Below are 16,541 nucleotides of genomic sequence, written 5' to 3'. Positions count from 1 at the left end.
TCGAATTTCTTCAAATTTTTAATTCATTCGCATGCACGCAGCTCCAATGAAAGAAAAAAGCATTTCGAAATGGAGAGTCTCTCTATTCTTATTATTCTGGTATTTGAAATGTTCGATGGAAATACAGTTTAAAATTCAAGTGTGAGTGTGAATGGCTGACTCTGTTCAATGGTGACTTCAAAAACCTCTTCACAATTTTTTTAGGCCAGATTGTGCCTTGTCATTCTCAATGTTTGCGACAAAGGGTTGAACGAACCACAACACTCTTTCCCCTTTCAGCGTCATAATCTTTATACTTTGTATTGGGTGTCTTATTCTTGATACGTGTTGGAGTGTCCAATATTTTGTCTGGATAGTAATTAAAAATCAAATTCTCTAGGCTTTTCTTTCTTTCTAAATTATATTTGAAAATTCTTCTGTTCATAGTCTCTTTAATTTGATCCTGAGTTCTGCAGACATTCCATAATCGAATATCAGTATACTCTCCTCGGATATGATAGTTAATGTCGTTGCAATAATCAGAGTATCCAACAACCATTTGCATCCCAGGATGTAGTTGCAATTGGTGGTCAGTGATAGTCTTTTGAGATTCCAGTTTTCCATTGACATACAAGGAAGCAACGCAAGTGGTTAAATCAAAAGTTCCTGCATAATGTACCCATTGATGGGTGGATGGAATTGGGCTTGTCACAAAATATTTGTCCTCACGATACCAATCACGAATAAACCAATTGATGGTGTCAGGAGTTGTAGAACTGTGATTGGTATATTCAAATAAGCCAAAACCATTTGTCCAATTGACATCACTAATCGTACATAGCACTGGAAAAAACGAGTGTTGAGCGAAAGATACCCACATTTCACAAGTAAGTCCCATATTTTCAAGAAACTGCTCATGAATGTTAGTTCCCTCAAAACGCATTGTTATTGCTCTCTCTTTTTCATGCGCGTCGTATTGAAATGTGAGTACTTCTGGAAGTGATTTGTTGTCTAAATGGTTGATCCAATTACAATTCTCATAGGCAATCACTTTTAAGCAGTCGAGATAGGTCGTCTCATGTTCGAGTTCCTGAATCTGTCGCTTTCTTTTTATAACATCATGTTCTTTTACATATTCTTTAAATGCTTCCAATTCCTTCCAAACACTCTTAAAGTGATCATGTTGACGCATGACAGGAATTTCCTTTCCAAGAATAAACAATAACAATTCTAATATCACAACAGAATTTTCATCTTCAAAGTGTTGATGATAAAATTCCCTGTTCAACAACGAGAGGTTTTTAAATTCATACAATGATCCGACGAACGACAGGATCAAGCCAATCACTTCACCAGAAAGCTTTTCCAGCATTTTTTTCAAAGGGTGGTGCACTTCGACTGAAAGTAAGGTTCATCATCGTGAAAGTGACCGTATTTCTGTCTTCATATACTGTGCTCATCTTCAATTTGATGCACCTTATTTCCAGTTGTGACTCATCTTTGAAACTATGAAAAGCTTAGAATCAGATTGACAGCAATTTGATATCAAATACGTCACTCTTTGTCCTACCTTTCCCGAGTAATACAATCATTCTTCTTGGAATTAAGATCGACAGTGGTTTCAATGCCGGTAGAAATGGTTTAATTCTCTTCTTGGCCATACTCTTACATTGAGCACTCGATACGATGGTCCTTTTCTCTTGCTCCACGCCCGTTGAGCCTGCATGCACGCACATTGGTTGAATGTTCTAGTTATTGTTTTAAATAATGACGCAACTCAGTATTTGTTATTATCATTTGACAAAACTCTTCGTAAATTTGTATAGAGGAGATGATATGGTAGGCCCATGACTGTATGATAGTCTCCTTCAATGGATTTCACAAAGGCAGCTCCTAAATCCTGAATACCATAGGCACCAGCTTTGTCAAATGGTTCACCTGTTTCAATATACTCTTTAATGTGATCCAAAGTAAGGGTGTCAAATAATACTGTCGTCTCTGCTGCAAATGTCACTAATTGTTCTTCATCTCCTGTTTTGATATAAATTGAAACTCCGGACAGAACTCGATGTGTATTGCCACTTAACATTTGAAGCATATTAACAGCATCCATTTCATTCACAGGCTTCTCTAATATGTGTTCTTCATATACTACCACACTATCACTTCCAATAACAATTAAATTTTCTTTTGAATTTTTACACGCATTAAACACTTGCAAGGCTTTCAATCTCGAATTTTCAATCACAAAATCTTTGGGCGTTGGAAAACTCTTCTTATCCAAAGACTTTTCATCAAACTCTGAATGCATAACGAAAAAATCCTTCTCATATTCAAGCCCACCATTCTCAATTAATATTTTCTTTCGTCTCGGAGATTGAGAGGCGAGAATGACATGATGATTACGTAAAAGCCTTTTCAACATTTTTTTGTTTCTTCAGTAGCAAGCAATTCATAGGATTCAAGAGAAAGTTTGGATTCATCCTCCTTGTTCTGTTCGTTATACGAACCACCTGCAACAATGTGATGAATCATCCTCATGATCCTTATCGTCATCATCGTCATCAATGAAAATCCTCTCCTATTGCGATACACTACCCCTCACACGGTAGGCAACGCTTTCGTTTGTCTTTTAGGCGCCAACAAAAAAATTCGTCGTAACAAGAAGCTCTTGCTTGTTGCGTCTGTGTGTGCGTTTTCCTCAACAACAACAACAACTCTTCAACAACTTCAACAATAACGAGAGAAGTGGCTCTGACCACACACTACGAAAACTTGTTTGATTCTCATCGTTTTGAATTATATCCATAAATAATACAACAAAAAACGTTGTGTTATCATCATCATCGTACTCAAAACATCATCATCATTAAATATACAACAACTCTAACCACAAAAATTGTTGTTGTTGGTCATTTAAACCTATCCATCTATCATATATATATATATTGAGAATAATTATCTTTATAGCATCATCGACGTGTGCTACAACAACGTTAATTCTTGTAACACTCTAACCTACCATTTACTGCATACGACCATCATTCATTATCCGTTTTTTATTGTGCATACCAAAACCTCTGAATAATTTCCTTCCAACACGTACACTACAAACAACAAAATGAGCGACAGAAGAACACCTGCATCAGATGAAGAGTACGAAGAGGGAGAAGAAGAAGAAATATCTTGGATTTCTTGGTTTTGCACATTAAAAGGGCACGAGTTTTTTTGTGAAGTCGACGAAGACTATATTCAGGACGATTTTAATCTTTGTGGATTGCAAAACGAAGTTCCTTTTTTCGATTATGCCCTTGATATGATTCTTGATTTGGAGTCTCCAATGGATGAAGAATTAACAGAGGAGCAGCAACAATTGGTTGAGTCTGCAGCAGACACACTCTATGGACTTATACACGCCAGATTCATTCTCACAAATCGAGGCTTGGCTCTAATGGAGGAAAAGTTCAGGCAAGTCCATTTCGGAAGATGCCCTCGTGTGCATTGCCAAGGACAAGCAGTTCTTCCTGTTGGACAGTCCGATAATATTAGGGAATCCTCAGTGAAAATCTATTGTCCTAGATGCAATGATATTTATTATCCTAGGTCCAGCAGACACAGAGGCATCGATGGAGCTTACTGGGGAACAACATTTCCTCACTTATTTTTGATTCAATACGATAATTTGATTCCAAAGCCACCCACAGAGGTCTACATTCCTAAAATTTATGGATTTAAAGTCTATGGATACAAGAATTACAATGTCCGAGCATTAAGACAAGAAGAACAAAAAGAAGGAGAGGGACAAGAACAAAAAGAAGAGAATGGTTCAGCATCAAAAGCGGAATTTTAAGCTTGTATCAACACATACCCAATTGGATATGATTCTTTCTTCTTATTCATCATTCAAGCTCACCTAGCTTGCTAGCTACCACTTATCCTCACATCTTACCATTAGCACCATACACATCACTGCCATTACGTCACTCCATCACTATCGCACTTCCATCATTGCTGCTCTCAAATAACAGCAAGCATTTCAAAACACAATAGTTTTGTAACTTACCTACATCAATCATTAGTTTCCTTCCCATACACACATAGAGCCATTTATGCTTATAAACTAGCGTTTTTTAATGAAATTGAAAAATTGATTTATCGATAACTCTTATCATCACTGAAGATTTCTCCATCGATCAGTTGTTTTGTTGAACAACGGAAAAGTTGAATAATGATTTCAATATTTTACTTTCTCCAGCTCGGTATTGTTTTGTGTGAAATCGTTCTCACATCAAACGAAATGGGCCTTCTTCCTGACCCTTCATCTTTTGGTTGAGCCATGTACTCTCGTATTTCGACTTCTCGATTGAACTGAGCTTGAGTAGGTTTAAGGAGACGATCGGCATCCGATTCCACTTCGACCTTAACTTTCTCCTTAAGCTTTGAGAGACGTTCTTCCTTCTCCTTTGCTTCTTGGTCTCGTTTTAATTTCCGTTCTTGAGCTCTCTTCAGTAATTGCTCCTCCCTTTCACGCACTCTTGCTAATTCTGCAGGAGAAGGTGGTCGTGTTTTTTTGGAAAGCTCTTCTACAAGTGACTTTTGCTTCTCTTTTTGCTTCATTTCTTTGAGCTGTTTGTAGCTCTCGAGTTGCATCCTAGTAATTTCTCGATTTCTTCGTTCCTCTTCCTTTTGCTTGTTGAGTTTTTCTTGTTTAGCTCGTTCTTCGAGTTCTTGCTTTTCCTTCTCTAGGCGCTCTTTTTCAATTTTCCAAGTTTGAAGCTTAATCTTTGTGAGTTCTTTTTGTCGTTTTGCTTCTCTCTGTCGCTCTTCTTCCTCTCGTTCCAACAGTTTTACCTTGTCTTGCTCTTCAATTTCAATCTGTTCATCCTTTTTCTTCTTCTTCTCTTCTTTCCATCGCTGGATAGCAGCTTTCTTTTGATTTTGCAGAATGATTAAATTCTTGTAGAACTCTTCGTGTTCTTGTATCTCAATGATACTGTGTGTTTTAATTTCTTCCACTGCTTTTGAAATAAATATTTGAGGGTCTTGATATTTTGATTTAAGTTTTACAAATAGTGTATGATCTTCGGCGTCCCATCCTCCTGTCAAGCCTCCATTCTCAGCTACATAGTTCTGTTTGTGACAGTATCATGAAGTAGGGGTTCATGGCGATGGAAATTAAATTAAAACAAATATCACAACAACGACGTTTCAGAAGAAAACATGAATCTTGAGCATGTGTCACACTTACATCGTAATCAATAACTTCCATTGGAACACGCAAATTTTCTCTTTGTTCAATGTATTGCTTGACCGCTTTCATTTTCTCTGGATTTGTAAAAATACACTCAGGTTCTTCTTTTTCCTTAAGCCAATCCGGATCGTCGATCAAGCCTTCAAAACTCTTAATTTCTTTCATTAAAATCTTTTCCTCTGTGTTGAGCGTTTGAAGCATTTGTCTTCGTGTTTGTTTAAATACTATACATTGTTTTTCAATTCTCTCCATGACGGATTGAATTCTACTCAAGAATTCTTCCTGTTGTTCTTCACCCGAATGATCGTTTTGCATTGTCCCGCTTCTTTCTGCTGTAAGTTTTTTCAGTGATGATACTCGTTTACTTATATCTTGAATATCTTCCAAACATTCTTTTCTCTCTTCAAGCTGTTTTTGCCTTTGGAGGCCTTCTGTACATTGAATTTCATTAAAAAAGTCTTTCATATCACTCAATCTCGGATTGTTGATGAAATGATGAGCCAAGTCTCTCCGATAATTTTCTTCTCTGCATCGGCAACAAGATAATGAACATATCGGACAGGAATAGTGGAATCATCATCATTGGAAAGATCGATCGGGCATGATCAATAATAATAGGATATATCCATCACACACGAGAATCAATCACATTCTCCCGAACAAACAAGAAGAAGAAAAAACCTACTTCGCTTTAAGGGCCTTGTATTGACTCAACCACAACGTTCGAGCCTGTTTGTCTGCCTTTGAAACTGCTTTCATTTTTTTGGCGCCATTAATTTACAACAGCGCAATGAACAAACTCTATTTATATATATTATTCTCAAAAAAGTCGATTACAGGTCATTATTTGTTGAACTCAATGAAGTGAAAAGAGTGTCGGCTGATGAAGGATATTTTGAATGGTTTCTTTAATACAAACATGAAAAATCTGCCACCTGTCGTCCAATAGATCAATTTTCAGTAATTGTTTAAAAAATGAAACCAACGAAAACTTTCAATGATCTTCCCGATGATATGCTTTTCCACATTTTACAATTTTTTTCAACTTCATTCATTCTTAACTCATGCATGCGTGTATCCAAACGATTCCTTCATGTATCTCGAAATATTAAATTTCATATTGATTTATCATCATCATCGGATCAAAAAATTTACAATTTTGGAAGATGTGACAATATTCGACACATTTCCACATTGGATTTAGCACACAATCGACTCTCTTTCGAAATATTCCAACAAATATTTCATCATTCGAAAAGTAAATTAACATGTCTTCTCTCATTGGATCTCTCAAGCAATTTTGCTTCCGCAAATATCGACCTGTCCATTCCACTTCTATCAAAATGTGAATCTTTACAAAATTTAACTTTCTTAAATGTATCATTTGGTATGAATGCACATGGAGTGAAAGAATGGTTCAAAAATAGTTCAATCAATACTTTGAAAATTCTAAAAGCTGCCGGATGTGGCATTGGAGATTCCACATGTGATGAAAGTGCTTTATCAGCGTTGGCAGAGAGTGAAGTGATTAAAAATTTGGAATGGTTGGATTTATCTGGAAATCAAATCAATGATCATGGAATGCAAATACTATTCCAACGTTTGAATGGAAATGTGTCAAAATGGACTCGCCTTAATTTGGCTTGGAATGTCTTTGGTTTTACAGGAATGAATTATTTAACAAGCTCAACAGTGATTCCTAATTTGAATGCATTAACCATTTCACACAATCTCAACATTCGTGATGATGCAATTCTTTTACTCTGTACAAGTGAATCCATGAAACATTTAACTCATCTCGATCTTGAGGCAAATTCAATAGGAAATGAATCTATGAGAGTTCTCACTTCCACGCGTTCATGTATTACCAATTTAACACATCTCAATATCAGCAAATCGAAAGTGACCGATGAAGGATTGAAACTTGTGGCACATAGCCCAAAAATGTCCAAACTGACCTCATTAGTGAGCGTGAACAATAGCATTGGAGATGAGACAGCCCTCTCGATTGCATCGAGTTCATTTATGTCTCAATTGAAACATCTCAATCTTTCTCGATGTCGTTTGACAGCGTTGGGAGTCCATGCACTGATCGGGAGTGAAATTCCAAGACACCACTTACGAACTTTGAATGTGTGGCAGAATCCATTGAGTGAGAAAGAGAAGGCGAGTCTCATCCTAAAGAGTAAGGAGAATGGGTTTGAGTGGGATCTTGTGATTTAATAATCGCACCATTCCAAAAAAGTCCAATTTCAAATTCAAACACACTGCGATTTTTGGCGCGCTCGAGCTACAAAAAAATTCAATCGTATCATGCTGAATCCAACGTTTCAGGTGAATTTGGGTCATCCCATCACGAGAGGTACAGTGACGGTCGGAAAATGTAAGTTGCTTTTTGATTTTAGGGAATTCTTCCAGTTGGTGATGTACCCAATATTATTTTCTTGATCGTCATGATTTTTCCTTTAACTCATCATGATGCTTGAATGTGATGAAATGGAATATAGTTGATGGAAACAGGCCTTGTTTGGCTTCGGGAACAAGTTCTGGAAAAGTTTTGGTTCATAATCCTCATGAACAGAGTCTCGGATCTCAATGTAAGTGAAGCAAAATGAAAACGAAACTTTATGATCTAGGGCTGGAATTCAATTTCTTTCCCATCATCATAATATTATGAACCATTATTATGTTCATCACAGTAACCTTTTTAAATGTAAATAAGGACGTGAAATGTTTGGCATCGGGCGCTTTCAAACCTAATACAAAACGAGAAACGCTAATGATTGGAACTCAAACAAATCTCATGGCATACAATGTTGATACAAATTCGGATATTTATTACAGAGATGTTTCAGACGGTGTCAACCGAATGACATTCGGAAAGCTTGGAGCGAGTGCGAATCCTCTTGTTTTTGTAGGAGGAAACTGTTCAATACAAGGTTATGATGGAGAGGGAGAAGAACAATATTGGACTACAGCGGGAGGCGATGTCACCTCTCTCTGTTTAGCAGATATTAACGGCGATAATGAAAATGAATTATTAGTGGGCTCGGATGATTATGTAATTTATATGTATCAAGACGAGTCAATGATTGCAGAGTGTAAAGAAACAGCTGCTGTGACAGAGTTGTGCAACCTTAAAGGAGGAAAATTTGCTTTTGGAGCTTCAAATAATTCGTATGGTATCTATCAAGGAAATTCCAGAATATGGCGAAACAAATCAAAGAGCCAAATCAATTCTATTGTTGGATTTGATATTGTGAATGACGGTGTGATCGACTTGGTGGTTGGTTACGAAAGCGGAAAGCTTGAGGTGAGAAAACAAGAGGATGGTCGACTCATTTATAAGGATAGCCTGAAAGAGGCCATTGCCGGCATGGTAGTAGCAGATTACAGAATGGATGGCCATGACGAATTAATTTGTTGCTCAATTGGAGGAGACTTGAAGGGTTTTGTACCAGCTCAAGAGAATTTATCAAAACAAATTGAAGACACTACAAGTGACGAACTAATTGAAAAATTACTGCAAAAGAGAGAAGAACTTAGCAATGAGCTTCGAAATTATGAAGAGAATTTGAAGAAGCTTAAAGGTGGCGAAGTGGATTCATCCTTAATCAGATCTGACTCTAAAGTGAAATGTCATCTTCAGCCCAACATGCAAGAAAATTGCTTAGATATCGTTTTTAAAACTGATGTTGAAAACATTATTCGAGCTTGTATCATCACAGCAGAACAACTCTTCAAGACAGACAGCAGCATGGTGTACTCAAAGAATCCTACAAATGAGATCAAGGTGAGCTTACGACCAGAGAAAAATGTTGCCATCGAAATGAATATTCAAGTATTGGTTGGGTTTAACATGGGGTAAGTATGGATAGGACGATTAACCATAACGTGTCTTTCTCACCTCTGTGATCCATAGTTCAAAATACCATATTTTCAAATTAACATACACTTTACCTCGTTTTTCCATGTACATACCTGCTGGAGAGCAATTTAAAACGCCTCAATCCGTACTCTCTTTCAGATTGGATGAACGTGTTAAGAGAATTATCATGTGGCTCAACGACTCATTTAATATCCTCTTCAAATTGGAGGGTGATGCAGAAGTCATTGATGCCAAGTTCACAAGTCTTCGAGATGGTTCTCTGTTGAGGTTAGTGTATAAGGACGGAATCATGACATTCTATGTTGATGATATGGAGGTAGCCGGTGATTTATTCCAAGATATATGTGCCTACCTTTCGATCAAAGAGCTCGACTCGAAATGTGATTTCCCTGTTGAGTTTGCCAAGTTTGAAAAGATTACTCAGAACGTGGAGGAATACAATTCCAATCGATTAAAGATGACAGCAGAAATGGCAGATAATTCTCAATTAATTAAGGCATATGTGATCAAGGCCGAAGATGCACGAGTTATTGCAGACATGAAATCGGTTCGAAACATGTACAATGAACTGTACAGCATGAACAAAGGGCTCATTGGTGAATACAAAAAGAGGAGCACGAACCATGAGCAACTGCTCTCATCTCTGAAAGAGGTCAATCAAATGATCCAAAAAGCAGCTCGACTTAGAATTGGAGAACCCAAGAATAGAGTAGTTGCTGAATGCAGAAAAGCAATCAAAAACAACAATATTAGCTCACTATTTAAAATTATTAAGGAAGGTCAATAACACGCACGCAAATCAATTTATTACATGTACCTTGAATATCATTCTCAATATAAATTGAGAACCAATCAAAATTATAATTTTGAAAACACGAACTGTAAATTAGTGCGTGCTGTCGCAGATCAAGTACACAAAAAAATTATTCCATTTTGAAATCACTGTGAATATGCTCTCCCGTACGCTATGCAGTTCATCATCGATTCAGCTCCGAAGATGTAATATCTTGAGTAAATTCTCGCTTATGAGTAAATTCTCTGACCACAACAAACAAGTCTCGGTATCATCACTCTTGACAAATCAGTACGCACAAGAATTTCATTTCAAGCACGGACAAGCCTCTTCTTCTTCTTCCACAGCAGCACATTCGAGCAAAACATCAGAAATTACAAGCAATCTTTCTGAAATTTTCCAACAATCCACCATTGACCAATACCGAGCTGTTAAAGTTGAAATTGGTAATCAAGTCAATATCTCAAGTACCGATGAATTTGAAATAATTTTAGGAAAAGCATTACATGCATGGCAAAACAAATCATCAAAAGCAATTGATTATAATAGTCGAGTGAGAAGTGTACACTTGAAAATTGATGCAAAATTCAGTGAATTAATTCCGATTTGTTTGAAAAAGTTTGGATTTTCATTTCATCACTGTAAACCAGAGTATATTTATTTACATAAATGGCTTGCCACGGAAGAGAAAAATACATATCCACCATATTGTCAGCATTACGTAGGAGTGGGCGGATGTGTGGTTGATTTTGAAAAGGAAGAAATTTTAATCATCACAGAAAAGATTAATCTTCTACCATCACATATGAAACCTTACAAATTTCCTGGAGGTCAATTAGATCATCATGAATTTATTGAAGAGGGAGTTTGTAGAGAAGTTCGAGAAGAGACCAATGTTGAAACTAACTTTAAAGGAATTTTAGGATTTAGATATAAGAAAGCATTCAGGTTTGGCAATCCAGATATTTACTATATTTGTTTATTAGAACCCAAATCACAGGAGCATAAGAAAACAATTTCAGCATGCCCCACAGAGATAGATCTTTGTCAATGGGTTCCATTGGATGTTTATTTCAAATATGAATCTCTTGCACCAGTTCAAGAACATGCCAGAAAATTACTGAAACGTTATATCGAAACGCGTAAGCAAAACCCGCAAGATTGTGACAAGTTATTATTCAAATCAACCTTCCAATCAAAAGACCATGTTTTGAATGTGGAAAAGTTTAAGGAGGTGGAACCAAATCCAGAATTTTTACTTTACCCTAATATTTGAAAAGTTGGATGAGGAATCATTTGAAAAGCAAAATGTTCTGTCAGAATGGCAAGCGTCGTATGTCTTTACAGATTTTACATCATTTATTTCAACTTCCACAGTTTATTATTGCATTGTAACCACAAAATTCTTATGAATTCCAGAAAAAAGAATCACCACTAAAAATTGTAACCCTCTTTCCACTTGGATCAAGTGAATAATACCATTGGGATTCGAGCGTCTTTTTGTTCTTCCACACCACACAAAAAATGTTTGGATCTTCCAGTACTGTTGAAATTGATAGTCAAGAAGTGATGGATCGAATGGAGAATGTTCTCAGGGATATCTCCAAGCAACCACAACCAATCGGTCATGGAAAACTGAGTGAATTTCTCGATCGAGATGATGATGCCGACTCCGAATTGAAGAAGGCTATTTCATTGCAGTACGGAAATTGTTGCGATTTGGCCAAGAGATGGATGTATGGTGACCAACAACAAAACAAGAAGATGATGAAGAAGAAGGACTATCACGACATGACCATCAGTGCTCCTCAACAACTGGATACTCATCTTCTCTTGTTATTGGATGATAATCTCAAATATGACATTGTGGAATTCATTCCGACCTATTCTCGTTGGCCCTCTCTCAAACAAAATGATCAATTCATGGACGAGATGGATATTCCCTATGATTACAAGAAGAATGATGATGAAGATCAGCAAAGAGTCATCTCTCTGCAACGAGAAGAGCATGTTGAGTATGCTCGTAGGGATCAACCTATTGTTACCTATCACAAGATGAGATTGGTGAGTAAGGTTTTCAACAATCGTATGATGAGAAGTATCTTGCAAGTGAAGGAAATTATTCTGAACAGTTCTGAATATGAAACAGACGTGTGGGATTATTTCCTGACCTTTCTCAGAAAGCAGAGATTATTCAAAGAAGGGAATGGAAAGCTTCTTCCAACCTCGGATGGAATTTACTTGTATAGGGATGGTGTGGAAGAATTGAGAAGTTTAAGCACCAAAAAGTCATCAGAAGCTAAACAATCAAGTTCCCTCTTTAAGTCGACGGGAATCAGCATGTTGGGTGGTGGCTCGACCACTACTGGAACTCCTTCATTCTTTTCATCCACAAACACGAGTGGTAGCAGTCTCTTTGGTAACTTTGGTAGTAGTTCTTTGGATGACGAGTCTTCGAGCTCTGCAGTTGAGTCAACCGATGTTGCTCAGAAGAGTGAATCTGGAGAGTCGATCACAACAACTCTTGCCTCTACTGACATCTTTTCAGAAAGTCTTGAAACTCTCCAGAGTCACAAGGGAATTCGTCAGAAACGTTCCGCCAAAAACACTTCTGTGTTTAATTTCGCACCACCAACCGAAAATTATACTAATGCCTATCCAATTTCTCAATTCAAATTATCTCTTCATCGTGACATTTATAATCACCTTCTTGTCGAAGAGTTTATTGGAGAAAACACTACCATTGAAAGGTTGGTGTTGCTGCACTCAATTTCACCTTTGTTTCTTGAAGCCATCCTTAATCAGTTAAAGAAACTCAAAAAATTGGATCTATTGAGCGCTTGTAAATTCCCAGAATCTCTTTCCCATCAATCTCTTGAGGAAATTACGACCATGAGGGAGACTGCTATCACGAGTGAGCAATGCATTCAGTTACCAAATCTAAAAAAGATCATCAAACTCAAGAGCTTTGAGGTCTTTACCTTTAGTTCAGCAATGCCAACTGGTCTCCAGCATATCACAGAGGAACGACAGCCATGGCAAATCATTGAATACTTGGAAGAATTTCATCCTTCGTTGAGAATGATACTCATTGAAAATTTCTTCAGATGTGATCCGCTAAGCAACAATTCTTCATTCAGTTTTTCTTCACACTATTCGTTAGTTCGTGGACTTTTCCAAACACCAATCGCGAATATAGAACGTGCTAAAGAGATTCTGGATTACATCATTAAGACACACAATTTCCCATGTGAAAGTATAATGATCACACATTTAGAACCACATACCGACACCTGCCAGTGCTTGTTGCAATATTTTATTTATTTATGCAATGAGTATCAAAATGGAAGATTAATGAACATTAGTAGTACCATATCTCAGTCGGGTGCCAAGATTGTAATGATAGCCATTGATTTTGGTTGGCATTTTTGGAAACAACACATGGAGCTTCCTTTCTTTGTTTGTGGAGATAAAAAGACGAATACCTTGCTGAATAAGGTTTTAGAGCTCATTCATTCTAAAATTGATGAAGAAATTCTCAAGTCAATATTCAATGCTTATTTGCTTGGTTCCAAACTTTCGGATCTAGAGAGCATTATTTCCTTCTTTTTACTTCACAATATTGAGCTCTTAACAAAAACCGTGATTAGAAGTGTAAAATGTACCTTGTCGTTTAGTCAGGACAATATTTGCAAAATTCCACTGATTGGGCTTTTATTTGTTCGTTGTAATCCATATGGAGGATTATTATTGGAAAGCATCATTGATCACATGTCGATTGAGGATTTTGAAAGTGTGCGAGTGGAAGAAAAGGGTGACAATATTTTGCATCTTTATCTCAAGTCTATGACCTCTCTTGAAGGAGCGCTAGTGAATGTTGTGTTTTTATTGAAATTGCTTCGAAAGTCAAGAAAATTAGCCACAATTCCAAACAATGAAAAGTTGACACCTCTGCAAATTTGTCAAAAAATTGAGAATGAATATTTTCAGGCAATTCTTACAAGAGAATTCTTGTCGAATTGAGATGTCTATGTGCGACTAGAGCTGTCAACAATTTCGGAAGCGAGGACCATCTTGGCTGAAGGTGGGATGAAGCTTGCACTGTCACAACACAGGAACATAATTTAATTGAACATATCAATCAGCATAAACAAAAGTTCTGTTTACCCATTTTATAAACTTCTTGTGAATGTTGTAATTTCTTCCACATTACATAATCCTTCAACCATGCAGTCTCTACATAAAATCTTCATGAGAATATTGGCTGAATGGCTGTTCGCTGGGGCTGCAGAGGTTTGATGGGGTCAGGTCTACAGACAGCCCACAACCCCCATAAATCACATCTCCAATCAAACAAACAGAAATGTTCAAAAAAATGCAAAAACATGTTGCCTGATCGGACCATCGACAAAGATTCTCCCTCCACTCCAGAAGACAATCATTCATCACACCCACACCAACATGAAGAAGAGTTGGAAGAATTAGATGAAGAGTTGATGGCCTTTGAGTCGAGTAGAAATGGAGAGGAAGCATCATCTTTAACACCTTCCTCTAACCATTTCATTAAAAATTATAATGATGAGTTTTTTAATCAACAAGAACAACAACAACGAGTGAAGATGAGTACTCTCTATGAAACAATTGAATATTATTTATTATATTCGGATTATCGGGTGGATCAACAATTGAAAGAATTGAATGCTCTTGAACAAGCCTTGATGAGAGTGCATCAACAAGAATCATCACAGGAAAATTCTTCAAAATCAAGAACACATGAAAGCAATCGTTCGTTTCAATCAACAGATGAACAATTTCAGCAACATGCTGTTGGATCAACTCACAACGCCATTCAAAAACAATTAAAACGAGTCCGTAAAATTAAAACATTTATGGATGAATATGGAACGGTGTGCAGAGATTTTCTGTCTCGAATCAAACAACATCCACTGGGTGAAATTAATATTGATGCAAGTCTCAAAATATTGAATGGAAGAAGGAATGCTGATGTGGAATCAACGACGTCATCGTCAAAAGAAACGGATAATCTTGTAGAAGACAGATTGGTATTGCTACATTCAGCTTTTCACACCAAGTGTGTTCGAAATCATTTGCTTCCGTTCATAAGAAAATCTCTATTACTAAAGTCAAAACAAAATATTGAGCGAGACAAGCTCTATGCAAATATCCACACGACAGAAGATCTTTTATTATTGTATCAATTGAAACATGGAATGAATGAAAAGATGAGACTTTCCACAGAGTATATTCATGAAAATGCAGATAGAAAATTACAAACTTTCAAACAAGAGGTGGAACAATGCTATCAACAAGTGATCAGCAACAAACAGAAATAACAGTTGTCATCACCCTCTTCTTTTGTGATGTGGCAAGAAGTTCCGAAGTAGTAACGAATGTGTGAACTCGTAGCAACACAATGAACATTTGACATCCACAAAAAAATGTCTCAACAACACCCATTCTCCCTTGTGACCTTCTCCAATTTGAGAGATGATGAACTATTATCAATACTCGCCTTCATGTCCCGAAACGATTGGTTGTCATTAAAGTTGGTGAGCAAATCATTCCGACTCTCACAGCTAAGCGATGACGATACATTATGGAAGGACTATTATTTAACAGATTCCAAAAAACTCATCAAATTTTACCATCGTCTTCAATACAAACCATTGATGCACCGTTTTGGCACACCTCTTGATGCAAGTAATGTCATTCCATCAGCATCTTTGGAACAAGTTCAATCCGATTTTAAGATTCACTTACAAACTTTAATCCGACCTTTCATTGAACTACACCACCGATTCCTCGAACAATCACGAAAACATGTGTCTAGTCTGAAATATGAAGGACCAATGAATCCCTTCCTTTCCTTTCATGATTTGAAATCATTGAATGTTGTGAGTCGAAAACAAGATCACAAATATAAAATTGTGTTTACGGGAGACGGAGCAGTTGGGAACATCTCTCATTGCCAGATATACCGATGGTGTGTTTCCGATTGACTATATACCAACTATTTATGACACTTGTCAATTTCAAAGGACACTTGGAGACGTTCAAGTGACCATTTCCACATGGTAAGGTCAATTATAACTGTAGTTGTTAAGGACCTTCAACATGCATACTCACATACTTTTTAAACAAATGGTGCAATTCTGTACATACACAATCATAGGGATACTGTTGGCAGGTCCGAATATGATGGATTGTCGAGGCCACTGACTTATCCTGATACCGATGTATTTGTGGTGTGTTGTTCATGCAACCATCCGAATTCTTTGAATAATGTTTGTGAGAAATTCATTCCTGAAATTCGACACCACATGGACAACAACCCTGCCATTGTATTGGTCATGAATAAGATTGATTTAAGGTCCAATCGATTGGATGTTTTACTCAATGATGAAACCTTTGTGTTTGAATACAAAGATGGTGAAGACATGGCTCGAAAGACTGGATGTTGTTCCTATTGGGAAACAAGTGCTTGGAAAAACATAAATGTTATGGACCTTACAGAAGTTGTGGTGAAGAGTCATAGCTTTGCAGAAGAGAATTTTAATCGATTTCAAAAACAAGCAAAGAAGTGTTGTTTAATTTGAAAGTAAGATGAT

At 37.0% G+C, this 16,541-nt stretch overlaps 10 protein-coding genes across 10 annotated transcripts; 7 read left to right on the top strand and 3 right to left on the bottom strand.

The window, feature by feature from the left end:
• Nucleotides 1-226: 226 nt before the first annotated feature.
• FDP41_006603 (uncharacterized protein) lies at nucleotides 227-1,351 on the bottom strand (the record flags this gene model as incomplete). Its single annotated transcript, XM_044710257.1, has 1 exon — nucleotides 227-1,351. One exon carries the CDS (start codon nucleotides 1,349-1,351, stop codon nucleotides 227-229), a length of 1,125 nt encoding a protein of 374 aa, XP_044559284.1.
• Nucleotides 1,352-1,756: 405 nt separating this feature from the next.
• Nucleotides 1,757-2,404, bottom strand: FDP41_006602 (uncharacterized protein; the record flags this gene model as incomplete). Its single annotated transcript, XM_044710256.1, has 1 exon — nucleotides 1,757-2,404. One exon carries the CDS (start codon nucleotides 2,402-2,404, stop codon nucleotides 1,757-1,759), a length of 648 nt encoding a protein of 215 aa, XP_044559283.1.
• A 696-nt stretch (nucleotides 2,405-3,100) lies between these two features.
• On the top strand, nucleotides 3,101-3,829 carry FDP41_006601 (uncharacterized protein; the record flags this gene model as incomplete). The annotated part of the gene is made up of 1 exon (XM_044710255.1): nucleotides 3,101-3,829. One exon carries the CDS (start codon nucleotides 3,101-3,103, stop codon nucleotides 3,827-3,829), a length of 729 nt encoding a protein of 242 aa, XP_044559282.1.
• A 392-nt stretch (nucleotides 3,830-4,221) lies between these two features.
• On the bottom strand, nucleotides 4,222-5,989 carry FDP41_006600 (uncharacterized protein; the record flags this gene model as incomplete). Its single annotated transcript, XM_044710254.1, has 3 exons — nucleotides 4,222-5,109; nucleotides 5,228-5,756; nucleotides 5,916-5,989. 3 exons carry the CDS (start codon nucleotides 5,987-5,989, stop codon nucleotides 4,222-4,224), a joined length of 1,491 nt encoding a protein of 496 aa, XP_044559281.1.
• Nucleotides 5,990-6,205: 216 nt separating this feature from the next.
• On the top strand, nucleotides 6,206-7,453 carry FDP41_006599 (uncharacterized protein; the record flags this gene model as incomplete). Its single annotated transcript, XM_044710251.1, has 1 exon — nucleotides 6,206-7,453. The coding sequence occupies one exon, from the start codon at nucleotides 6,206-6,208 to the stop codon at nucleotides 7,451-7,453; it is 1,248 nt and encodes a 415-aa protein (XP_044559280.1).
• Nucleotides 7,454-7,543: 90 nt separating this feature from the next.
• On the top strand, nucleotides 7,544-9,906 carry FDP41_006598 (uncharacterized protein; the record flags this gene model as incomplete). Its single annotated transcript, XM_044710250.1, has 4 exons — nucleotides 7,544-7,613; nucleotides 7,738-7,827; nucleotides 7,930-9,094; nucleotides 9,153-9,906. The coding sequence occupies 4 exons, from the start codon at nucleotides 7,544-7,546 to the stop codon at nucleotides 9,904-9,906; spliced, it is 2,079 nt and encodes a 692-aa protein (XP_044559279.1).
• Nucleotides 9,907-10,144: 238 nt separating this feature from the next.
• On the top strand, nucleotides 10,145-11,188 carry FDP41_006597 (uncharacterized protein; the record flags this gene model as incomplete). Its single annotated transcript, XM_044710249.1, has 1 exon — nucleotides 10,145-11,188. One exon carries the CDS (start codon nucleotides 10,145-10,147, stop codon nucleotides 11,186-11,188), a length of 1,044 nt encoding a protein of 347 aa, XP_044559278.1.
• A 248-nt stretch (nucleotides 11,189-11,436) lies between these two features.
• On the top strand, nucleotides 11,437-13,935 carry FDP41_006596 (uncharacterized protein; the record flags this gene model as incomplete). The annotated part of the gene is made up of 1 exon (XM_044710248.1): nucleotides 11,437-13,935. One exon carries the CDS (start codon nucleotides 11,437-11,439, stop codon nucleotides 13,933-13,935), a length of 2,499 nt encoding a protein of 832 aa, XP_044559277.1.
• A 362-nt stretch (nucleotides 13,936-14,297) lies between these two features.
• FDP41_006595 (uncharacterized protein) lies at nucleotides 14,298-15,266 on the top strand (the record flags this gene model as incomplete). Its single annotated transcript, XM_044710247.1, has 1 exon — nucleotides 14,298-15,266. One exon carries the CDS (start codon nucleotides 14,298-14,300, stop codon nucleotides 15,264-15,266), a length of 969 nt encoding a protein of 322 aa, XP_044559276.1.
• A 105-nt stretch (nucleotides 15,267-15,371) lies between these two features.
• FDP41_006594 (uncharacterized protein) lies at nucleotides 15,372-16,529 on the top strand (the record flags this gene model as incomplete). The annotated part of the gene is made up of 3 exons (XM_044710246.1): nucleotides 15,372-15,916; nucleotides 15,972-16,007; nucleotides 16,106-16,529. The coding sequence occupies 3 exons, from the start codon at nucleotides 15,372-15,374 to the stop codon at nucleotides 16,527-16,529; spliced, it is 1,005 nt and encodes a 334-aa protein (XP_044559275.1).
• Between the last annotated feature and the right edge of the window lie 12 nt (nucleotides 16,530-16,541).

The sequence above is a fragment of the Naegleria fowleri genome, assembly GCF_008403515.1.
Source record: "Naegleria fowleri strain ATCC 30894 chromosome Unknown tig52, whole genome shotgun sequence".
NCBI lineage: Eukaryota > Heterolobosea > Eutetramitea > Acrasida > Naegleriidae > Naegleria > Naegleria fowleri.
This window is presented reverse-complemented; position numbering and strand designations above follow the sequence as displayed.